Source organism: Asterias rubens, chromosome 19 (assembly GCF_902459465.1).
Source record: "Asterias rubens chromosome 19, eAstRub1.3, whole genome shotgun sequence".
In the NCBI taxonomy this organism is placed as follows: Eukaryota; Metazoa; Echinodermata; class Asteroidea; order Forcipulatida; family Asteriidae; genus Asterias; species Asterias rubens.
The window spans coordinates 12296437-12322159 of record NC_047080.1 but is presented as its reverse complement, the minus strand read 5'-3'; the positions used below and the strand labels follow the sequence as shown (position 1 = coordinate 12322159).

At 39.7% G+C, this 25723-nt stretch overlaps 3 protein-coding genes across 5 annotated transcripts; 2 read left to right on the top strand and 1 right to left on the bottom strand.

Moving 5' to 3' along the window:
* The first annotated feature begins 1121 nt into the window (after positions 1–1121).
* LOC117303088 (serine/arginine repetitive matrix protein 2-like) lies at positions 1122–12755 on the top strand. 3 transcript variants are annotated; one of them, XM_033787162.1, is made up of 13 exons: positions 1122–2854; positions 3170–3374; positions 4129–4386; positions 5344–5492; positions 6241–6293; positions 6885–7022; positions 7148–7215; positions 7648–7955; positions 8229–8434; positions 8776–10669; positions 11222–11347; positions 12015–12075; positions 12598–12755. In XM_033787162.1, exons 1-13 carry the CDS (start codon positions 1338–1340, stop codon positions 12730–12732), a joined length of 5118 nt encoding a protein of 1705 aa, XP_033643053.1. In that variant the 5' UTR covers positions 1122–1337; the 3' UTR covers positions 12733–12755. The 3 variants fall into 3 exon arrangements, with proteins under 3 accessions (XP_033643053.1, XP_033643052.1, XP_033643054.1); XM_033787161.1 differs by having other exon boundaries at positions 12595–12755; XM_033787163.1 differs by having other exon boundaries at positions 12615–12734.
* Positions 12756–15904: 3149 nt separating this feature from the next.
* Positions 15905–18292, bottom strand: LOC117303375 (microsomal glutathione S-transferase 1-like). Its single transcript, XM_033787549.1, has 3 exons — positions 18155–18292; positions 16686–16765; positions 15905–16161 (listed from the first exon to the last, which is right to left on the bottom strand). The coding sequence occupies exons 1-3, from the start codon at positions 18290–18292 to the stop codon at positions 15918–15920; spliced, it is 462 nt and encodes a 153-aa protein (XP_033643440.1). The 3' UTR covers positions 15905–15917.
* Positions 18293–18830: 538 nt separating this feature from the next.
* Positions 18831–25147, top strand: LOC117303086. The gene is made up of 6 exons (XM_033787160.1): positions 18831–19023; positions 20176–21383; positions 22035–22173; positions 23612–23731; positions 24067–24185; positions 24720–25147. Exons 1-6 carry the CDS (start codon positions 18966–18968, stop codon positions 24771–24773), a joined length of 1698 nt encoding a protein of 565 aa, XP_033643051.1. The 5' UTR covers positions 18831–18965; the 3' UTR covers positions 24774–25147.
* The last annotated feature ends 576 nt before the right edge of the window (positions 25148–25723 follow it).

The window sequence follows — 25723 nt, the reverse complement described above, 5'->3', positions numbered from 1 at the left end:
TCCCATTAAAATCATTTCTGCCTGGTCATGCCTTGATACCGATTTAGCCTTGCAGATGAGCTTGTTGTGTCAGTAGTAGCTGTGACATGTGACTTGTACAAAGTAGTTACCTTTAACTAACCAGTGAACAAAATCACCAAACGCTGGTCCCATTTACAGGTCAAATTATTAGCATGTCCAATCTCGCTTGATGTTGTTAGAAATCATTCTGCTGTCAAAGGTTGTATGGAAACAAACTATTAATACTAGCGTTGAGTCACCCTCTATCTTATTGTACAGTACACAGGCTAACAACTTCTACATAAATGTTTAAAACAGAAAGCAGTATTGACTATGTGAAGTGTTTGACTGTTTTTTCCTGTTTTCCTATTCAAGCTCATCTAAATGTCATGTACAGGTATCACACAATGATAACCCCAGGATCGTAAAACTCTGCTCTGGCAACACCATCTGTTCGGAAATTCGATGCCGGCAGCCAGATACTTGAGTTATTTACCAGTGGGTGCTAGACAGCATAACTTAAATTAAAAGCTATTAGCATATTTTGCATAATATGCAAACACATTGAGGTGGCTTTATACAAATGGTCTAGTGTTTCAGTTTTAAAATCATTTAATTGCACTGATAATATTCAAAACTTGTTGAATACAAAAAATTTAAAAATTATCATAAAGCTTTAGAAACTTTTCTTATATTATTTTCCCAAGTAAACTTTGAACCTGTGTTTATGATCTTAAAATTTTTGATTCTAAATTGTAAACCCCCAAACAATTTGTTTAATTTGTGTGAGTGTGTTTAAAAGCAGTTAGAATCAGCGATCATAATACATGTAGAAGAGACACATGTACAGTTGTTTTTGTTAACATGGTCTTGCACAAAAACTAAACTAAAATTTCTCAGAAACATGCCCAAATGTCGCTCATAAAACAGCAGGATGAAATAAAACCTTGCTTTGATCTAACCTTGTTTTGTTTGGTAGAATGCAAAGCCAGATGCGGCACTTGTCCCCAAAACTCGGTTTCAACATTGGTGCCCATTTTCCAAAAGTGACTTTGCAAAAAAAATATAAATTATGCATAATTTTGAAAGTTGCTATTTCTTTTCTTCTTCTTCAGTTTATAAAGAGATGAGCCAGATCACCACAAATTGAAGAAAATGCAAGAATAAAACAGCCATATATTGAACAACATTTCATGGAGCAGCCGAACAAAACTCACCACCGAACTATATTAGAGTGCCTTTTAGGAACAAAAGTTACAAAGCTTAAAGGAATCTTTTATATGTAAAAATTTATTTTATATTTGATTGAAACGTAATGAACGATCAGTATTGGTATTATGAATGGTCGTGGCCACGATGATGATGCTGGGAGCCACGTTGGTAACACAGCCTCCTTTGAGGACCTGGAAGGCATGATGAGCAGCCAGTCTTTTGAGGGAGATGATCCTGATCTTCCCTTGGATGCCTTCTCAGGGCTCCAGCCGCCCAACCTGAGTATGCTCTCCCAAGACGAGAACCATGGCATCCTCCTGGGGGACTATCTTACTAACGAGTCTCTTGGGGAAATCCTACAGCTTGACGGAGAGCATGAAACAAGTGGCCTTCTGAACGATAGCGAATTACTGAACCACAGAGGGCAGTATGACTCCGGCAGCAACTTACCAAGCGAGGATGACTTCTCTGAAGATGGGCAGCATCTTGGGAATGGGTCTTCCACTGGGCTTTTACAGATGTACATGCAGGCCACCCCAAGGGCCGATACCTCTGTAGTGGACCTTAACTATGCATCAGACGGACTTAACGACGGATCTTTCGGGTACTCAGATGACGTTTTCAATCATCCTGAGCATTTTTACAAAAACAATAACGACGAGCACTACTTAGAGGGTTACCCTCTAGAGCAATCGTATCAACACGAAAAAGCAGCTGAAATTTTTACGAAGTTGGAGGATGTTGACCATAGGAGGATGGCAAGTGGTTTTGAAAATGATAGGAGGTCCTCGGTAGAATCAGACATTCTCTCTGAGGGGACATCCATGGAACTTAACAAGACTGTAGTAACTGCTAATGGCTTTCATGAAAACCTCCAAGCAGGCGCAGCTGAAGAGAGTTATAGTGTTGATCCCACTGATGGTAAAGACAGTGATTCTGCAAGCATGAGTCTTGGTCAGTTTGTCCCAAATGCAGTCAATAGGAACCGCCTACCAAGACCAGCCACGAAGCCTCTCAAACGATCCACCCCTAAAACCAACGAGGTTGAGGCGGCGGAGCACAAGGGGACTCCTAAGGGGTCTTTGAGTGCGAGTATTCCTAGATCAGCTCGCTCATCAACCAGGAACTCTCCACGTGTCTCTGGTACCAGTTCTCAAAGAAGCCACAGGTCTCCAAGGTATTCCCAAAGATCAGAGGACCTTACTGATCGCTCAAGCAGTCAACACTCAAATGGCACTGATACTAGAAATCACAAAAACTCTAGTAGCAGTAAGAGACCCAACGGTGTTCCGAGACTTAATCTTCGCAGAGACTCCAATGCCAGCAGTGTAAACATTAGTTTATCTTCCGATCCGTCCAAGTTTGACCTGTCGCTAAGGTTGCAAGAGGAGTCAAGAACTCGACGACATGCAGATGAGCTTGTTGGCCAGCTCCAGAAAAATTACGACGATTTACTTGGTAAATATGCTCAGGCCGAGAACACAATAGATCAGTTAAAGCTGGGAGCAAAAGTCAGTCTATACTCGGATGGTCCAGCACCAGGACAAAGCTTACAAGGATCATTCTCACCTGTTCAGAAGCCTGGTATGGTCAATTTCAACCAACCACAGCAGGCTACTATCCACCACATCATGTCCTCCAGGTTAGTACATGTACTTGAAATGCCTTATCATTTATCTTCATAATGTCTAGAGTAGGGAATATATGCTGGATATACACTGTGCAAGTCATTTGGACCCATTAAAGGCAGTGGACACTATTGGTAATTACGCAAAATAATAATTAGGCTGTCACTATATATAACGTGCAAAAACACTACAAAATGCAGATAAAAAAAGGAAAACCAGTAAAATTACATAAGGCACAAATGAAGACAGAAAATTTAAAATTGCTTTAAAAAAAAGTCGCCATCTGATACGGTAATTTATCTTCCTTTCCTTATTATTTCCTCTTCCAGTTCTCACACCTCAGGGGGTCCATTAGGAGGGCCACAAACCATCCAGACTGGCCACTCTACCATGGGTATCCAGATAAACAATAACAACATAGGGCCTTCAGGTACCAGACCATTGGAGAAACCAGAAAGAGACGAGAATGGGTTCCCAGCAGAGGAAGGTGTACTTATGGCATTAGCCTTCCAAGCAAAAGGCCTTCAAGAACAGGTATTGTTCCTACTTCAGTCTGATTTCAGGCCCCAATTTCATAGAGCTGTTTAGGCAGAGAATATTGCTTAACAACTTTCTGCTGAGCAGAAATGTGCAGGATACCAGTCACAAGTTGTACTTGTGACATTGTAGTTCGACTGGTAACCTTATTCTGGTAAGCGTAAGTTTATTATTATGAAATTTAATCCTGATTGTTTTTCCCTTGGACAAAAAAATAGCCTGAAAGCCTTTACCATGTTTACATGTAGGGTCAGCCCTTGTGCTCTAATTATCTAAACAATAAGTGTACATGGATCGATTTCACAAAGAATTAGGACTCGTCTTATCTCGAGTTAAGATGAGTAACTCTTAAGGTCTGCATGCTACAGTGCAGGGTTGGGACTCGTCCTAAGTCCTAAGATAAGTCTTAAGTTAGGAAAAGTTTTGTGAAATCGACGGCTGGGTTGTTTTAATTACATGCGTTACACAACACATGGGACCTTAGGCTTTACGACCCATCCAAAGGTCACAGCAGTAATGGTGACGTGTTTTGCACAAGGGCACGAGTGTCGTGACCAGGACTCAAACTCACACACTCTGCTGATCAGAAATATTAGAGCTTGAGTCTAGTGCACTCTGATCAACAGCCAGCACGCACTTTCCGTGGAGGCCCATGTTACACAATCCAACTTTATCTTTGTTGTTTATTTCTCAAAGCTTGTCTTCTTACTAACACGTTGTCTGGATTTGTTTGAATGTCTTCGCATCACAGGTCGACTCCTTTGGAATGTTACTCCAAGGCAATCAGATCGAACCTTCTGAGCAGAAAAACGTCTTGGACCGCCTCAAGTCTGATCAGGGGAAGCTAGAAGCAGAATACATGCATGCTAAGGAGGAACACAACGCCTTCCGTCGTAGGAACAGCCTGCTGAGTGGAGGAGGGGACATGACCTTTGACCCAGACAGAGCCATAGAGGGTGAAATCTTTCAACTTGGTATGAAACTGGAGGATGTTGCAGAAATAGTTCAGGTGAGTTTGTGTGTAAAAGTAGAAAATAGAACTACAAGGTGTAGTTTAAGAGTTCCTTTTAGGATTTTATGGAATCAATATTTAGTTGGTAATATATTCAACATGTGACTGCCTGTTTCCACTGGTTTTACTTGGATTAGGAGCAAAAGCTGAGTATTTTATTTTGAGCTTTTATTTAGAATGGACCTAAGAGTGCCTTATTGTTTTCTTACTGAAAACAAAAACCTTCTCATCATCGTCAAGCCAAAACATTCCTGAAAAACATCTCCTGATTCATAATTTTCAGAAGGGCAAACTTGATTGAAATGTACGCTTCCACGTTGATGTAGTTATGATGTCATATACAATATTTTTGAAATGCTTAAAGGGTATATGTATATTTGTAGGACAAAAACACAATGTCCACAGATTTATGTTAGCAAAAACCAATTCTGTAATGTTCCTTTACAATGCAACAAAACAAGCTTGTGTACTTTAAAGAAACTGGACACCTTTGGTAATTGTCAAAGACCAGTCTTCTCACTTGGTGTATCTCAACATATGCACAAAATAACGAACCTGTGAAAATTTGAGCTCAATTTATAGCTGATTTATATTCACACATGTAATTATTTGGGAGACTGACTGGGTAAAATGTTGAAAGATTTTGGGTTTGAACTAAAAACAAATTGACTAGAGTGGGATATGAAACCTCTGTATTAACATGCAGGCGCTCCACCAACTTAGCTATTTAGCCCTATGTTGGCAGGCGCGACTTGAACACAGCTCAATGGTAGAAAACATAAAATCTTATATTTTATGGAGATTGTACCTTCAAGGTGACATCAACGAGGCTATGATGACATCATCATGATGTCACCTCAAATTTTAATGTGATTGCCTATTAAATTGAAAAAAATACTAATGCGCCAGAATAGTTTGACCTTTAAAATTATTCTTGAATTTTGCTGTTGATAGAATAACCTACGTAATAACCCGCCGCCAACGATCTCCCCGCCCCACCGACAACAATCTCAGGAATCAAGCAATGAAAGCAGAGAATTAGAGGAGCGACTTCGCCAAGAACTGGAGCGAGAACTGGAGCGGCAGTTTCAAAAGAACTCCAGGTTAGTTCTTTTTTGAAGTATGGTGAATTTGCTTTAATGTATTTTTTTGCGATTGAAATTACATGTCCAATTTGAGAAGATGTTTATAAACAATGTTTAGGAAATAGTGTTCTACATTAGTTCTATAATAATGTTGACAGTTCTGACTCAAATTTGAATCAATTTAGTTCAGACTTTTACCGGCATTCAACTTCTATATGTTGACCGGCTGACTTGCTTGTGTTTTTTTTCTTAAATTTTAGTGCCATGAAAAAAACCTGAATAAACATTTTATTTAGAGGTTTATGTGCCATGCAGTTTCCCCTTTTAAGACTTTGTTTACAACTACCACAATAAAGTTGGGTTTACGGTAACATTAAGTGAACATCTCTCTTTTGAGTAGTGTTGCTTCTGAAAAGAACCGTTGGTTGACAAGGTATTATCGCAAACCTCACCTAATTATACTCCCACTGTGCAAAGTTTCAAATTCTACTTTGCTAGCAAGATACATGTTGGGCTATTAGCAGTGCATTAGGGTTTTGTTCACAATTGTTTATTATTATTTGTTTTTTTTATGTTATTGTTTGGGGGCATTGGGAAGGTTTTAGAAAAGGGAATGCTTCTCATTCTGTTTAAGATGTTTAGGTTGGCATGGTACATGAACTCGTGCGTTCATTCTGATCCCAAGGTAGGGACAAGGTTTGGAGACAATGTCCAAGAAAGTTATTAGGAATGAAGTTTCTCCCTGGCTTTAATTTGTTCTCTGCAGACACATTGAGGAGAGGAGCAGTCATGAAGATCAAGATCAAGATCAACAAGATGGTATTAGACAATTCACTTTACAGTCTAGCTATTAATAATAATAATAATACGAAGCATTTATATAGCGCTATAAATGACAAAAAGAAAACAAACGAACTAGGATTGGTTGGGGAACAGAAATGTCTTAAGGAGGCTTTTGAATACAAGCAACGAGATCGCTTCTCTCAAACCGGCGGGAAGCCATAAGAGACGAGAACACCTTTTGGGTGCTTCCTCACACCAGAGGCAGGTCTCGATGCGCTCATTGTTTTATCACAAGGTTTGTGGAGCTGTGTTTGAAATATGAGATGGAAACAGGGTTGCCACCTTTTCAGTCCATACGGATGTAGGCTGGGGTATCATCCAAGTCTAGCTGGTAGAGCATAAAGCACTACCTCCCCAACTTTATGAAGCAATCATGGTTAAGTGTCTTACTTACAGACACAAGGTATTCAAAGACAATGCACTGAATCTAAGCAAGCAAAACATTTTGTAAAAGGAGGGTGCTAAGGTCGGACATTTTGCCAAGTAAAATTTTTTGAGTAAAATTCAAGAAGTTGGTTAGAATTTGCAATTTTTTTTGTTTTATTAATTGCCTATTATTATACCCAGGTGTAGAACGTGAGGAGACCGATCAATCTCACCACAGTGGTTATTCTAGCAACTCACCACAAGCATCACAGGATAGTCACCATGGTGCCCCATCACTGTTTTCACCACCGCAACCCACCAGACAACCCCACGCCACAGGTTGGTCAAGTTTGGACATTTCATGGCCAAGTCTTTATTATGGATTCTTTGGCTAAATATTGAACTGTAACAGAAGAAGCCCCCATCCTTTGTACTAAAGTAATTTGACGATTTCTTTTTTTCAGGAGATGACAGAAATTCCAGAAGAAATACGCCAGGAGATGTTTCAGGTGGAAAGAGGCACTCAAGACAGGTATAGAAAGATTGATGCGTTTTCCAGCAGAGGCTAATCCAGTTTGCCTCAGGATAAAACATCCTTTCCCGTGTGGGATTATTTTCAGTAATTTTCATTCAAAAAGCAACTTTTTTTAGCCAGTTTAAATTGTTTTGTCAATGAAACGCTTAAATACAGACTTTAGACCTATAAATCTCATTGACAGAGGATCATAATTGGGTTTTTTTTTTTTTGTATTTCTGCAATCAGACCAATTACCAAACCATTACCACAGGGGCTCAGTGAAACCCACAATTCGCCACAGTGCTTGACCCATTTGGTGTGCTAACACCACTACAGCCAAATACGCACAGAAACTCAAACGCCGTTTTTTTAATACCGCCATTGCAGAAGTATTTTGCCCGTTATTTTTCCTCTGAAGCAACTTCTTTTGTGTTATCACTTCCGTAGAGTCAACTTCCAAGACCAAAGTCACTCACCAACACTACCGACAAGAACTTTGGTAAAGACCCCATCACCATCAGAAAGCCCAGCCTGAGGAACGAGAACCATGGACCCTCAGACTTCCAACATGACCCTCTTGGACAGTCTGAGCACACCACTAGAGGAGATGGATCCAGACAGAAACTGCCAGAGAATGGTTTCATGTCACCAGAAGCAGACAGTGGATTTATGGGGTCGGAGAGCAGCCGACAATCCAATCAGAATGGTGGTGCTGGATACGATGGCAGGAACCAGCTCAGAAAGCCCAGAGAAAGGTGAGAGAAACTCGCTCAATATTCCTTCATTCATGGTACTCTTGAAAACAAAGTCTAAAACAGTTCAAAATGTGACTTTATACATGTTATAATGTCATGGCTCGAGATATTCAAAGCTAGACTTAATATCAAACATAGTTTTGAAGGCCATTTTGTGCAAGTCACCTTTTAAAATTGATACCGTGATGTCAACATAAAATTTAGATTAGAAAATATTTATAGTTTAATATGTAGACCAAACCATGAAATGACCTTAATGTGTTTTCATTTAAGTGTCAGGCAAAGTCTGAGGTCAAGCAAGTTACCCCTGGGTCAGAGGTCACCACCACAGGTCATCCGGAGGTTACCAGGTGGAGACTGGGAGAGTCCGCAGTTCTCAGACTACGACATCAGTGAAAGGGATGAAGAAATAGAAGAGGAAAGTCTCCGTTCAAGTAGAGCTGTGAAGAAATCAACGGACAAGACTCCTCTTTTAAGAAGTTAGTTTTGTTTTCTGTTGAAACACTTGCTTAGGATTGTTTATCTCACGTTTGTTTTAGTCCAATAGTAATGATACTTTTGGATATGGAGCACTTTATGGGCACCAAGGTAATGACCAGGGGGCATGGAGGCAATCGCCTTCATTGCCTCCCTGAAGTATCGGGACTGGTGACATTTCCAGACATTGAAACCAAACTTGGCCTGCAATTTTATGAAGTTAAGGAAAAAAACATGGGAAGGGGAGGTTAGTGGGGATCTCTTTGGCAAGACAAATGTTGGCTCTTTTTTATAGAAAATGATGAGTAAATGTTTGTACAAATGTGTAACTAATTAATTACAGGTACATCCCAGGCCAACAGAAGGTCATCAACTGAGAAACAAAAACCACGTCCTGCAGCCAATCCCACACCAGTTCACTCATCAGGTATCCAACAACGCAAACAGCAACCAGGTCATCAGAACTCCAGAGACAGGCAGCCACATCTGGAGAGACCCTCACGTAGGCGAGAAACCCCACATAAAACCCTCAGGAATCCTCACCCTGCTTGGACTCACTATCAGGACGGGTCACACCAAGAGCCTTCTTCAAACGCATCACCTAAAAAGAGTCAAAGCACCTCACGCTTGAGACTTGAGAATCCTGTTTCTAATCCAATCAAGAGCAGACCAATTTCAAGACAGCCATACATTCCCTCTGTGCCCCTTCCACCACGCAGGGTCTACGACTCAGTGTCTGATGTCACTAGAAGCAGTGGAAAGAGTGAAGCCATCAGGGACCTTCAAGAGGAGATTGAAAGAATGAAGAGTCAGATGGAAAAGATGAACACCCCTGAGAAGACCACAAGACCCCTTGTGAAAGACACATATCCTAGGCGGCCTAGTGTCAGGAAGGATAGGTTAGACTCTGTCGGCTCCGATGTTGGCGAAAGACGGTCAGAAATTCTTGCTGCATTGCAAAATGAGATTGCCCACCTCCGTGATCAGATTCATGAACAGAATAAGTCTCCCCTTGGGGTTAATGATTCTCCTCTGTCAAGGGAATCTTTGAGAAGGACCCGTCGGGAACCTCGTCAGGAATCTCGTCAAGATGATTTTGAAGACCGAATAGTTACCGACTCTTTACCACCTCCAAGGAGTATATTTAGAGAGACTCTTAGGCAGCAATATATTCCAAGAAGCTTTCCTGAGCCTAGGACACCAACTCAACAAACTCTACCAACAGGGTCCCCCTACCGACCCCGCTTACGGAACCCACCACCGCAGTTTGAAAGCACACCGTATCGGAGCAGTCCATCCTACATTCCTGAAACTTCTTCATACCCTGAGTCCCCATCTTGGGCTCGTCCATCTCTTCACCCATCTCATTTTGCTTCCCCATCAATGAGAGTTTCCCCAGGGTCTCATTCTGCTTCCAGGTCAGAGCCATGCCCAATGTGCAGTGGGACTGGCGTTCACACTCACGGGGAATATTCTTATCCAGGTGATTTTGTGGGACCCTCAGTGACCGATCCTCCTCAAACTAGGTTAGGTCAATATGAACAAAGGAATGCTAGTGGGACAAACCAGTTCCAAACCCAACCTGTTGTTAATTCAGTTCCAGTTCGGTCATTCCAGAACGTCAATATCCCTCCGCAGTTACAGGCTAGTTCTGTCAATCCTCCTCATCAGGCCCACTCCAGGCAGTCGCCTTATAATCACCAACCAGTTCCTAATCAGCAATATGTACTGAATCCACAGCCAGTATTCATCCCTCAGCCAATGTCAAATCCCACCCAACCAAGTCAACAAGCAGCTAGCCAGCAACCATTGGTGGCTAACCAGCAACAGTCAGTGGCTTACCCGCAACCATCGGTGGCTAACCAGCAACAGCCAGTGGCTTACCCGCAACCATCGGTGGCTAACCAGCAACAGCCAGTGGCTTACCCACAACCATCGTTGGCTAACCAGCAACAGCCACTGGCTTACCCACAACCATCGGTGGCTAACCAGCAACAGCCAGTGGCTTGCCAGCAACCATCGGTGGCTAACCAACAACCCTCAGTTCAGTCCCACCAAGCTCCATCAGCGCAATCTGCATCCACACCAATCCCTGCTCAAGTCCACACTGTCTACACGCCAATGGGCAATGTGCCACTGGTTACCATTCCTGTTTATGCTGGTATGCCAGGAACAACAATATCACAAAGCACCAGTGAAAAGAAGAAAACAAAAACGTCTGCCCAGAAACCCACCAGGTACGTATTTTGTTTATTTTATAAACAGATCCAACATCAGTAGTTTTTTAACAGTAAAAGCGATCCCTGTATTATGAAGGCGGTCCCTCTGCATGCTGCCACTTCACACGTTGTATCGTAAACTTTGGTGTGTTCCCTGGCTATATGGCAGTTGTACAGGCTGAATGGCTTCTGACTAGCACCCCCTCACAAAGATATCGACAAAATAGGGAGACCGCCAACATATAGCGGTGTAGATAGCTCAGTTGAAAGAGCACCTTCAAGTTTATCTGGAGGTTCCAGGTTCGAATCCCACTCTGGTCAATTTTTTCTTTGTTCAATCCAAAATTATTAAATAATTTTCCCAAGTCAGTTTCCCTTGTAGTTTTTTACTTGATACAAGTCATGAGTTAACAGTTGGCCAGTGACAGCATTGTTGAAGAAAACAAAGTTGGATATATTGGGAGATGTCTGCCGAGAAATACTAACCCAGAATAAAAAAACGAAAATAACAACTAGAAAACTGCAAGAATTGTATTCAAGTAAACAAGCTCAAATGAATTATTTTCCCAGAGATCCTCAAGATGCAGGAGGCACCACCATATACATCACACCCACCAAGAGACGAGGCAGGTACTATGTCTTAGATGATGAAGAGCTAGATAGTACTGGAATGGAGGAAGAGTACTACTTCAGAAGGTACCTTCCATAATAATAATAATAATTAGTTCTTATACAGCGCATTTTAAAATAACCGTATTATTGTGCTTTACATTAGTGTCCTGATCATTGGGCCAATAACATTCTTTTTTTAATCCGTCTCAGCTCCCTGGGGAGTGTACATCCCCGAGCTGCTGTGGCGCTCCAAAGGTTTTTTCAAACAAAATAACAACCTCTACCCTCGCAGTTACCCACTTATACTCCTGGGTGGAGAGAAGCAATTATACAGGGGTGAGAAATTTCAGCTTTTCAAAGCCAATCTGGTGAAGAAAATCAGCTGTAATTTTTTCCACAAGTAAAGAAATCGTACTCTTTGATCTACTTCTCTTGTTCTGAGAATATGTTCCTAAAATCTCTGTGAAATCTAAACCCCAGGGGCTACTAAAAGGTGGACATGTCACCATTTCAATATCTTTCTAAAACTTGGATCCCAGTATCTTGCTGAAGGACACATGTGTCTTGACTGGGATTCGAACCCAAACTCTGATGACTTAAATACCAGGACTTGAATTTGATGCTCTTAACCGCTGACAATATTACACTGACCAAACAGTTATTGCTTACGACCGCCAAAACACATCCCAGAGTTTGTCACGATATAGACACAAATCTTCACAAATCTGAGGGGTTTCTTTTCTCTAAACAGGACTCCAAGGGGAAGTAGCTCCAAAGGTTCATCATTTAAGAGGAAATCAAGAGAGTCTAAGGTAAGCAAATAAGTTTTCTTCTTTCTTTTTTTGTTTACCGTCCCTTTGCAGATTGAAAGGGCACCTTTTAAAGATCAAATTTATGGCCATGACTAGATCCCTAATATATTTAACCTGTAGAAGTTTAAGCTTCATTGAAAAATTAAAATCACAGAGCACTGTTTTCAGGAGAGTCGGTAAATTCGTAGTACATGCGAAAATAATTTTCGTCTCACTGAGACGAAAGTTGTTTTGTGACATTGTTTTACTCATTTCTCAAAATTTACAGCACCTCAGCAAACAATACTTTAAGGGAAGCTTTCTACCCACATTATCTTTAAAGGGTGTAAAGTTTAATGTGAATCTGATGTAGATGCTTGTGCTTTTGTCTTTCAAAAGAAGATTCATCTTAAAATTGTTGCAGACTTCTATGATGTAGATAGATAGGTAATAACATGTTATTGTCCCGCTAGAGGAACTTGTGTGGGCTTTTGACCAAAAAAAAAACCAAGACATGAATGAATGATCTTTTTTCCGCAGCAGCATGCCTTTAATTCCAGCTTGAAAGAAGCCATAGATCTTGAAGATGCTTTGAAGATTGCAGACAAGCTAAATCGGTCGTCACATAGAATGCTGTCTACCGTACGAGCTGATGTTTCCAACTCGGACTTTCTTTAAAAAAATCACAAACGAAGAAATGTTTACGTAAATAAAGGAATTTATCCGAGTGGCCTTGATGTGAAATTATACTCAAAAATATATAATGCAATAATTAAAATCAATATCAAATATTTGTATCTATCAATATTTGTAAAATATTAACTTGTGTGCTGATTTGAGAATAGGTTTTGAAATTTTGGTTTGAAGTTTTATTTTGATGTGTCCAGATATTAAAATGACCACCTCTTCATGTGTTTTTGAAACGGGCAAGAGCTGGGTTCAATTTCACAAAGTTCTAATAGTCATCTTAAGATGAGTTGTCAATATTACCATAGTGATTTGTATTGTGACATCACAATTTGCTTAGCAATTAAGATTAACTTGGTATGATTAATCTTATCTCTTTTTGAAATCAACCCTTAGGCCTAGAGGTGGAGGCTTGGCGATACTTGTTGACCATACAGTATACAAGGGCCAAATTTAATTAAGCCTGTAAGCACAGAAACTTGCTAAGCAAAGAAAAGTATTGCTTAACAGAAACAGGTTACAAGCCAAAATTACATGAACTTTACATTGTTGTGACTGGTGCCCCACCAATTTTTTTCTCAGGATAGAAATTTTCTAAGTAGTATTTTCTGCTTATAAGTGACAGCTTAATGAAATTGGGCCATGGTCAGTTTCCATTGTTTTGGTAGTTCTGAGCGTGCTTGACTTCCAACAACATAAGATTTAATCTTCTGCCACCTAGTGTTGCCAAAGGTCGCCCATTCCATGGCTGTGCGCTTTTAGCCTATTGATTCATGTGCTATAGATAAGTTGCAATAGACGCCATCTTTACGGGCAAATTGCATTTTGGCTTGCAGGCGCGTCAAACGCCCAGTTAATTAAGGCAGCCACGCTGTGCTACACGGCTGTGTGTTCCAAATTGCCCGTAAAGATGGCCGATTTACGTCATGTGGGAACTATCTATACAGGGTTCAGTAAGCGTAGAGGTCTGCGGCAAGCAGAGCCATGAGATTTTGCCAAAATGGTCCTTCCTTTGTAGTAATTTGTTTTATAGTTATGCAGCACACAATAAACTTTGTGTATGTTTGTTGTTGTTTTTTGTAAAACAACACTTGGTAAATTGTACCTAAACTTCCATTTTCATTTGATATGTTGTGCCTTTTAAAGAACAAAGTAGGCCTAGTTGAAGTATGATTAGCTCGCTTCTTTCTCTGTATTAATGAACAAAAATTTCTATCATCAACCTGGCAGCAAGGGTATCTTAGAGTATATTTTAGTCACAAAAAGAAGAATATATTTTTTACTATCTCACTGTTAGAGGCTTAGAGTCATTTTGAACAACTTATTGTTACTTTAGTAAGTAGTTAAATTAAATATCTTGTAAATATCTCCTGTGTAGCGTGAAGACATCTTGAAAAGAACAAAATATGAACAAACTTTATTTGTTTTCCTCATAAGACTACCGTAATATCTAGACCTTGAAACTAGGACAAGATTCTGCACTAATTTTTGTCAGTCGTTAGTAGACTGGTCATAGTCAATTTGGTAGCTACTACAGCTACGGCGGTTACTAATGGACTCTGTCCGATACTTCAAAGTCTGATAACAGACAATCCAGTTGTACCCATAACCATAGCGGCCAATTTGTAGTTTGAATCATTGTGTGACAATCTTTGTTTGGTTTCCTGCTCACACAATAATAATCACAGTTCATCTCATTCCATTTAAAGGGACTAGACTATGTTCCATCCAGCCTTAGGCTCTGTCTCAAACGCCGACTTTGGCTACAGCTACGGCTAGATCGGTGAGTTTGCCGTAGCTGTAGCCAAGTTGCCGTATCAGACACGGTCTATGTTGGTGTAGAATGATAGGCAGTAAAACAAAATGGCTGCTCCATGATGAAGGTCTATTGGCCTACCAACCGTCCATAAACAAAATTCTCCGCAAGAGTTATATACAGGGAAGCGTGGTTGTTACGGTTAACTTTATTTTCTTTTGTACATTTTTTGCAATGTCTTAAAGTAATTTGCAAGTTTTTTTTTTATGTTTCGGGTATTAACATTCATTTACAAACTTATTTAAAATTAGTTCAGTTTCAACTTTGAAGTATATGCCATACAGAACACTATTTCAATGAAATATTTTGTATTTGTTGAAATTCAGTTTACAAATTTAATTAAGATTTTATTTACATTCCAAATGTATTAGTGGTTGTGTTTGATGATTTGTATTTTACTAACTAACAATACCTTTCAGTTGTTTAAGTTAACAGTAATAAAGAATAAATTTCTTACATTTTTCTCAACAACCTGAGAGACAATAGTCTTTGTTTGTTTGTAAAAGAACTATCATTTTTAAGGAGTTTAACTCGGACTACTAACATCCATATTGGAACTTTACAAACACTGACTTTCAAGGAAAATATCAAATTTAAATTACGAGTTTGATTTGAGTACATGCTGTTGATTCAGACTCTATGAAATTCGTGAAAGAAAGGTAACAATTAATCATTTTAGAACAAACTCCGTTTTGTAATTAATACCATATAACACCTAAACAACAGCATAAAGAAAAGGCGCATGCGAACTGGTGCAGCGACGGCTGTTGCTAAAGGCGTTTTGTACGTCAACTCATAATCTCAGGCAATTCGGAAACAGCCGTCGTCTAAAATGGCAGTTCATAAAACTAAAAAATCTCACTTAATTAAAGTTATTGTAAACCTCAAATTAATACTTATGGATTCATAAAGAGCTAGACAATAATATTTCACTGTCTTGTTTATTTAAAAAAAGGAAACTAGGGCCTTGACCTGATTCTTTTTTCAAAAACTTCATTTCATTACTCTGCAGTTTTGGGGCGAGGATGACCAACGTTCAAAATGGCGCCCTTTTTGAAAGTACACATTGTAACAGAATGTTGGGCGTGCAATCTTTTTAAAACAGACGAAAGGACAGTCTTGAAGTTTCCATTGTTTTTACTGTGATGGTATGGTAGTATATCTAACATTCTTTTAATCGAGGATTGCTGATAGTTTATCAACACAGCGGATGACAGTGGATTTAAACTGTCTTTGAAACTAGGCCACTCTGTTGACAGACCACTCTCTAAAGCAACAAGACCCACGCATGTGCCAAATTAACTTTTCGGGCCATTGTCTACAATAACTATGAGTCTCCTTAGCTAGGCTAGTGTATGTGTTACATTTGACCAGTTTTGAGAACGTTTATGGCCATTGAGACGATGGTGCACCAACCAACAAAGAAGCCTAGTGCCCGGGATGGCTGAGGTAGGGGAAGGAGATATGCCACGGTGTGGAAGAACCGAGACCCAGCGAAGACGCGGAAGTACCAAGTCGCATTGTAAACAGTTGGGCCTGTCAGGACGTACAGGAGACCCACGATCAAGAACGGAGGGATATTCTCCATGTCATTGCGGTGACACCTACATGTATAGGTAAGAATTTCATTTATAATTGTATTAGCATCCATGAATTCAAACAGAATTTACCCGGTCAGTTTCCCTTGTGGTATTGGCCTTTATTACTTGACTAATAATTCTACCTCCATGACTAAACAAAATGAAAATAGCAAAACGAACAATTTCAACGCATTACCATCAACGCATATATACGTACAATAGCCTAACCTAAGTATATAGGCATGATTGAAGCCAAGCTTAGAAAATCACAGCAAACCTAATAATGAAAGTAGAAGGTGCTGTTTTTTGTTGTTGTTGTTGTTGTTTTTTTTTTTGGGGGGGGGGGGGGTGGTGTGTGTCAGCATCCACCATCCATTCCCTTTCTAATGCTCCCGAGACAGGGGTGCGAATAGTCGAATAGTCTATACGACATTGATGAGATATTTTCTCTGGCATAGCAAAGATTGTGGGTTCGAATCCTACCGTGAGTACATTATAATTACCTGTAGATTTTTTTATTTTTTTTTCATTTAAAAGTATTGTTTTACCTTCTACCACGTTCAATATCTTCATCTCTTCTGAAAGCTTTTACTTTGTCGCCACGAACATCTTCGGGGTTTTCAACAACCTGAAAAAGGTGTGACAAGGGGGGGGGGGGCGTGAAAATTAACGTTGCTAAAAACAATCTCAGGATCCGTGCAAGGTCATGATTGAGGATGCGACGCAAACATCCTTTCTAAATATGCTTGACCGCGGCTAGCCTTTCCAAATATTGTTTACAATCAATGGAAGCTCATTGTTTGATAGGCCCTTACAACTAGTGTTTGTATTTCGAGAGATTGCTAACAAATAATAGTTGATACTTTGACTAAATAATTACTAATTTTAAGGAGGCCTACATGCATACAATCTGTACCCTACCCTTGACCATGTATTGGTGCTATTATTATGTGTTAAAGTATTTTTTTTTACTTGAGAGGCACTGGGAAAAGTTTCCGTATGGCGCCACCACTTTTTCATTCGAAATAAAATAATATAGTATCTAATTTACCTGATTGATATATCCCTTTTTGTAAAAATGAGTGAAAAAGTGGTGGCGCCATACGGAAAGTTATCCAGGCACTGTTCTTAGGGTATTTTTTTTTATCCCAGAAAAAAAAAAATTAAAACCTGTTTCTAAAGGCGCTACCTACCCGAGAAACAATCAACACTTAATTGACGCCGATCTAAGATTTCGAGTAAAACACACATTTTTTTGAATTAAATGTATGAAGGCCACGGAGGCCATGGTCCCAGTTGCCCCTTGTCCTGAATGTTGCGCCCCTTCAACAATTTCCCATAGACTTAAAGATTTTCCAAATGGAATTGCCCTTCTGTAAAAATTAGAAATCAATGGTCTTGCCCCCCTCCCAAAGATGAGATTCTAGGCTTGATTATCAAGGCGATTCTTAGTAAAAAATTTGCACAGAATCTAATTGACAGAGAGTTTTTGTGTATGGGCTTTTAAGAGTTAAGTGGGAGTCCAGTGCTTCGAAGGACATGTAATTTTTCTTATTTAATGAACATTTAGTTTTCAAAGGAATTTTTAAGGAAATGTGAATAAGTGACTCGAAACAAGACTAGTGGGATTAGATCATGTTTTTGAGAAAAAGGTGCAATTGGGTTTTTAAAACACGTATTCGTGAGACCGGATAACTATTTCGAAAGTGCGCTGACCTCTGTTCCATATCATGATTCGGCAACTCGATACGAGGTGAAAATATGATTATAAGGCTTTGGGGACGATTAGAAAAACTGATGCAATTTGAATTTGCCTCTATACTCTCAGAATAATGACATTTTTTTTTTTTACTGTGCATGCACTGGGGGTGAGTTGGTGATCGTTGGGCGACTGGCAAGCAGTGATCAACATCATTTGGTTGATTATGGGGCTGCAATATGATAACAAATCAGCTGCTGTGTGGATTATTGTAAACATAGCACGGGCTAATTAGTAGACCAATATAACAAAAACTACCTTTCTTCTAAGTCGGTATTGAGAGACGTATATCGACATGAGCATCATTTTCACCGTCACTGCTGTGGCATACCAAGCATACAGACGAAACACCTCATTGTCGAATGATAATAAGGAAACTTGATCATCGGTCGACATTTTTTTTGGCAGAACTTCGACAACAAATGAGGCGTCTACACCGTACAACCATATAGCTCCATGGTACGACCAAACAGTAACTAAGTGGGGATCTGTATGACCTCCTGAGATCAAAGTCAAACCCTTATCTTGTTTGATTTTTGTGCCCTTTTAAGTCCTGACTCTTATTATTATAGGTCATCGTAAAATCAGACAGTCATAATATAATATAAAGTTTGCAATCAACTCGATTTCAAAGATGACCCAAGATAATTACATCGCTTGAAACAATGTTCAACCGAAAAATGTCACATTCTGATACGTAGTATGTGTTTAACAAAAACTACATAAAATTTGAGACAAAATCTCAATTTTTTCCCGAGTTTGTAAGTGCACTTTGGTTTTTACTGAAGTTGGAGGCCTGCTACTTACAACCAGTAGAGGGCGCTCCGTAAACAGTAAATTCAACTTCGTCCTCATTTTGTACCTTTTATGTTATTATCTCGTTCTCTTTATAAGCACGGCAATATCCCAGCCCAGTCTTGAATACGAGGATGACCTTAGCAGAGTGTAAAAGAATACCTTATTTTCAAGAAGAAAGTAGAATTTTAGTTAACGCTGAACCCTCGATTTTTGCTGCAAAATCGTCGCGTAAAGTTCGTTGTTTTTGTTGATGGTAGTCCTGACCGCCTAAATGCAGTCTTTATCGTCGCAGATGTCACAACAGGACCAACAATTGACGAAACTAGCAGGTAAGATTATAAGATAGAACTGAGAACAATTCATGTTTTATGTTTATTCAATATGTCACAGTACATAACATGTTACGTTAACCCACCTTGTTGGGGTCCTACTACTTGCCGTCAACTCGCCGTCAACTCACTTGCGCCGTCAACTCGCCGTCAACTCCTCCAATATACATTTAAAATCCACAAAAGAAGCATAGAACTGTAAAGTATCAGCTCAAAGAGCATTTGCGTAAGTTTTAGGTCATATTTCGGAATAAAAATTGATTTTTTTTCTCGTGAAAAAAAATTCTCGAAGCCAAAAAACTGTCGGCCGCCATCTTGCTTTTTCACAATGATTAGTCTTGGCCCAAGATGTCAATGATTGGTACTTTTTTTTTATCAACACAAAGTCGTTTTTGTGAATAAATTTGTACCGAAAACCATGAGAAATATGTAGTTTAGCCCAGACTTAACACTTCCGTGCCCCCTTTTTATAGATTTTTCATGTAAATTTAATGAGTTGACGGCACGAAAATGAGTTGACGGCGAGTTGACGGCAAGTCGGCGAGTTGACGGCAAGTAGTAGGACCGCCTTGTTGAGCTGTTAATAACGGATGCCATTAAAATTGTCTGAGTGTCATTTTCATTATTGTCAGTGTTGGTCAGTGTCATTTACTTCTAGAAACTATAAGGCTCCCTGTGTACAGGGGAGCTTTATAGTTTTTAGAAGTAAGTGTCATTGTGCCAAGTATTGAAGTAACTTAGAATTCTATTGTTTTTTTATATAAAGGATGTATTGTATTTATCTGTGCTGGCACTTGTAACATGCACAGTGACTGTTTTAATTTAGAATAGAGAAGTGGGAAAATTAAAAAGAGTATTTCTACAACAGAAGTTAATGCTATTGCTAGCCTATTTTTCAGATGAAAAAAAAACACCCAGTCGGTGGGTAGTATTACTTACCTTAGGGGTAGGAACCGCCGTCTATGATATGATTAAGATAGTTGCGATAACGTTATCGTTATTGCAACTATAGGGTTATGTTACTGCAACTATTAAATTTAGTTTAGAGTATAAGACTAGTATTTTATAGGAATCAAACTCAGAGCATGTCATTTGACAACATCTACTTGTGGATGCATTCTTGATAGTGAGTTTCTTACCTTTCTTTGATAGAATGGTGGCAGTCCTACAGTCAAGCAATTGCTGCTTATACTAACCAGACCCCACAGCCCACATCCCAGTCTAGTACCCAACCTCCTAATGCAGCATCATCTACAAGCAGCAACTCGGCAGCTGCAGCTGCTCAGTATTATGGTACAGGTGGTGTGTCGTCCTCCATGCTTGCTACATCAGGGAATAACCCGGCAGCACCACCGGCAAACCAGTACGCAGACTTTTATGCCCAAATGGAAAAGTACTACGCTGCCTGCGGCAATTACTCCCAGGGGCAGAGTTCAGGGTCCTTCAACAGCGGGAGTTACTGTCAGCAGTCGGGTAGCAGCGGTGGTACACACTATTCATCTAGCTCCTCTAGTCAGCAACAGAGTAGCGGATCATATTCTGCAAGTTGGCGGGGATCGGGACGGAGCAATGAACGTGGAAGGGGATGGGGTCGTGGCAGAGGTAGCTTCAGCCGAGGTGGGAGGCAGTGGATAGATCACTGGACTCCAAGTGGACAGGGTCAAGACACACTGAAAGCAAACCCAGAAGATGTCTTTGACTGGTGGGTGGGTCCAACCACAAATGAGTCAACCGTTGGCTCTGCTGGGGGTCATTTCAGTAGTAGGGATGACCGGGGTAGCCATTCTCGTCAGCACGATGTTCATCGTGACGATCATCGCCAGCAGCATGATATACGCAAAGATGACCATCACACTGATAGATACAGAAACATAAGAGACAGTGATCGATCAAGATGGAGCCCCCACAGTGGTAAATCACCCAAAGCCAGATGGGAAGATGACCGAAATATACGTGGTGGTCCGAACACTAACAAAACTCGCTCCTCACTTCCAGAACACCCGAGCCATACTCCTCCAAAACGTATCCCCGAATCCATAAGCTTTAGGAATGCCAGCGCACACATGCCCACCAATGTAGAAAGTCTTGTACAACAACAAATACAGCTCATGATGTCACCCCTTCTCGCTAAGTCTGCTCCCACCATACCTCCAAGACAGTTTACTGTTCCTCCAACGATCAGAGATAAGCAAACAGAACAGACTCAAACTGATACGCACGCTGCTAGCAGTAGGGAACACTTCAACTCCAGGGGAGTAAAGGGGGAGCAGAAAAGAGACAGTACTGAGGCAGGTTTGAAAGCGACAACGGAAAGGTCATCAAGGTCAAGGTCAAGGTCACCAGTGAGGCCAAAATTTGAGGTGAGTTTGTTTTAACGAAAAGACGTGCTGGTTGGTACCCGTTATTGCTTCTTTATAAGATTTGTTTCTACTGTAAATGTCCATCAGTGCCCAAACCGCTCTTGGTATACTATACATGTACAACAGACTGCTAGAAAGTGTTACTACTGGGTACATGGGTTTATTCTGTGTGTACAGCCTACAAGTGTAGAGACGAGCAGAGTATACTGTTCCAAACGTTGAGACCAAACCAACTCTTTTTAGAGTCAACACTACCTCCAAAGAGATTTTACACATGGTTGTACCTGCAAGTCTACTATTTATATAATTTATAGTTGTATTGTTGTTACAAGTGTATTGTGTGGGAACTCCATGGTTGATTGACTTCGTATTTAGAGTGTCCCGTGGAATTTTGTTTAAAGGGCAATTTGGGCTTGAGAGTGCACCAATACTCTAAAGTACAATAGATCAATATAAGCAATACACACATTGTGTTACCACAAATATTGACCACTCCATGCATTGCCTTAAATCCCATACAACAGAGCATGTTTTTCACTTCATCAGTGTCTTGCACACTCTTAGTCCAACGAACTTAAAAAACAAACAAACAAACAAGCAAACAAACAAACATACAGAGTTCCTTCAAATAATAAAGTAGTTGTTTTTCAGGATGACGAGGAAGATGAGGCAAGTAATGATGGAGAGAAGAAGATCAAGAAAGATCCAAAGAGTGATCAGGAGGTGGTGGCAGAGCGCAGCAGAGAGCAAAAGGAGGTCCTTGAAGATACAATGGATACAGCCATAAATGGTAAGCTACATGTAAATGTTTCAAAAACAACCAAAAACAGTGGCATTTTCAAACATGGTTGCCCAAAGTTGCTGTCAATACTACAAGTCCCATGCATATTTAAAGGCAGTGGACACTATTGGTTATTACTCAAAGTAATGTTTAGCGTAAAACCTTACTTAGTAATGAGTAATGAGTAATGGGGAGATGTGGATAGTATATAACATTGTGAGAAACGGCTCCCTCTGAAGTAATGTAATTTTTGAGAAAGAAGTAATTTTCTACAAATGTCATTTCGAAATCTCAGATTTAAAATTTGAGGTCTCGAAATCAAGCATCTGAAAGCACACAACTTCGTGTGTCAAGGGTTTTTTTCTTTCATAGTTATCTTGCAACTTTGACAACCAATTGAGCTCAAATTTTCACAGGCTTGCTATTTTTTGCATATATTGAGATACATTAAGATACACAATTACCAATAGTGTCCAGTGTCTTTAAATGTCCAGAACCAAGTTAGTCTAGTGTTGGGCCCAACCTTGTTGAGTTGTATTTATTTATTTATTTATTCATTTATTTATTTATTTATTTATTTATTTATTTATTTATTTTGGTTTAAAGAAACAAAACAAAAGAAAACATTCTTACTAAATCAAACATTTTGTTAGCTGGACTATCATTACACTAAAAATAGTAGGATTGAGCAATACAATTGTGTTAATTCAAATACTCTTGCACCAATCGTTGCAAGGGTTGGGTTTTTTTTTGACAAATTTTGTAATTATCTTGAAATATTTTCAAGGGGCACCATGGCCTTAACTCTAAGCCATGGTCTTTCTGTGTAAGTCTAGACCAGGGCTCAATTTCATATTTCTGCCTACAAAAGCAGAAAATATTGATTAATGGTTTTGCTGCTAAGCAGAAATAACAAGAGTTGTATATTGTGACACTGTGTTAGCTGGTAAGGTTATTCTGGTGGTAAGCAAATTTGTTTTGGGCTTAGCTATTTTTTTGGCTTAAGCAGCTTTTTGAAATTAGGCCCAGCCGTCGATTTCACCAAACTCATCCTAGCTTAGGATTAATCTTAGGGACTTAGGACGAGTTAAGTTCCCTATCTGAAGGCGTATGACGCATTGAACCCATCCTAAGTTAGGACGTCCTAACTCAGGAGATGGGATTAATCTTAGCATTTCGTGAAATCGACCACAGGGCCCTTTTTCACAGAGTTGCTTTTAAAGCAGAACATATTGCTTAGCAATTGTCGTCTAAGTACAAATGAGCAGGATACCAGTCACAAGTTGTACGTAAAACCATGTTAGTTTGTTTGATGATAACCTCATTCTGGTAAGCATCATTTTGTTGTGCTTAGCTACTTTTTATGGTAGGACAGCTCTATGAAAATGGCTCACTGTATAGAGTGTGTTTTCATGCCAAGCTCTTTATTTCTTTATTGTTCACAAAGCCAAGCCAAATAGACCAACAACTCTCGCTGAAGATGTGTCATGTCAGTCACCTGACAGTAGTAACAAGGAACACCCAACAAATACTGGGCTAGAAGGATATGATTCCTCCAAAAAATACGGTAAGTCACTTTTAGTTTGTCTGTATTTATCCCAATCCTGACTAGAGCAAGATCTGGATTCTGACTCCTCTTTTGTCAATATCTTTGTTTCATTGTTTCACAGTCAGACTAAGTCTGACAGGGCATTCCTTAATAAAGATATCAACAAAATAGAGAGTGTGAACTCTAGGGCTAGATTACTGAGTTGATAGAATACCAGCACGTTAATCCGGAGGTCAAGGGTCCAAATCTCGCTCTCGAACAATGTCTTTGTTCAAGCTGAAATTAATTACCCCACTCAGTTTTCCATGTGTTTTATCACTAAACATTAATTACTTGTATTTGTTGCGTTGCAGGGGAGGAGTATATCCGTGAAGTCACCGCTTTCCAATGTTTTTTGTGCGGACGTCGATTCTGGCAGCAAGATGAGGTGGAGCATCACTGCCGTAGCCAGGGCCATTTCACCAACTATCAGGTGTGAAGACTAAATAATAATACTGGCTTCTTATATAGTGCTTTGTCACACCCCAAGGGGCATACAAAGGCGCTCAATATTTTCTTTTCAACAGGACAAGAAGAGCTATGTTTTGAAGTGTGAGACCCATTTATGTAGCACCTTCTAATGGTTTGCAAGATGCTAACAAAAAAACTAACAAAAAAAAAACACCAGGGCAAACCCCTTCTCTTAACGATCAGGCTAAGTGGATTATTTTAAATGTGCATTAGTGGTAAACGTTTTGCTAGAAGGACACAAGTGTCAAGACCAGGACTCGAACCCTTACTCCGCTGATCAGAAACACCTGAACTTGAGTCTGGTGCCCTTACTCCGCTGATCAGAAACACCTGAACTTGAGTCTGGTGCTCCTAACCACTTGGCCAAGAGGGGGCAAGAACATTACCTTAGGGAAAAAGTTCACAAACTCATGGCCTAACCAATCAAGCTTCTCTTTTTTTATTGATATTGAAAGAGGTTTGACACCCTTCTTTTTCTCTTAACTTTATCCAACAGAAGTGCAAATTGAATCTGGATGATGATGATGATGATGATGAAGACGATAAATAAGGACTTTATCACCTTGAACAGTGTTCATCCCTTCCCCTCTAAAATTATTACGATAATGAAACTGTGTTCTGTTCCTGTGTTTACTCATTTTAAACACCAGTAAAATGAGCAGGTTCCAATGAGACACGTTTGACCACTAGAGGGCAGCAGACTTACCAAGTCAATTTCAATGGACAATGAAGTTCATTCAGAGCAGGTATGCAAGGAAGCTTTAGAGTGACTTGATAGAGAGAAAACAGAATTATGGCTTGTATTTCATATTTATGACTTAGTACCAAGTTTTTAAAGCTGTTCAGTACAAAAATATTGCTAAGCGCCTTACAGGCATGCAACTATTCCTTGGATCAGCTGATTTCCTCTGTTTTTGATCTCAGTTTTACCATTCAAAACAAAATTGGAAAAAAAACTTTACAAAATCATTGTTATTTTGTAAAAAATCTTTTTTTTATTTTTAATTTACAGTTGCATGCCTGGCCTTATATAAGCAGAAATGGACCCCAGCTAAAATAGATATTTTCAGAGTTATGAAATGTTACCAATGTCATTGTGTTTATGCCGGTAAGCTATTTTAGTCCATGTTATTATGACTATTTGCATATTTCACACACCAATGATTCAGCCAAGTAGCTGCACATATGACAGCCATCTTGTTTTTTCTCCCATTCATTTGAGGCTGGAATGGAAGAGTAGTCTGGTACCCTTTTGGTATAATTACAATCTGTATTCAGTTATTGTTGTGTCTGACATGGAACATGACCAAGATGGTGACAGGGTGATGAAGATCTTTGGCATTGTGAATTGACCTCCTGAGTTGTCTGTTGTGCCATAAACTATTTGCTGACAAAAAAAACTGCAAGAAATTTGCAAGCCTTTTGCGAATCTTACTTAATGAGTTTTAAGAGATGAGCAGAACATGTCTGCAACAAGCTCTAAGAAATGTTAGAAAGGCT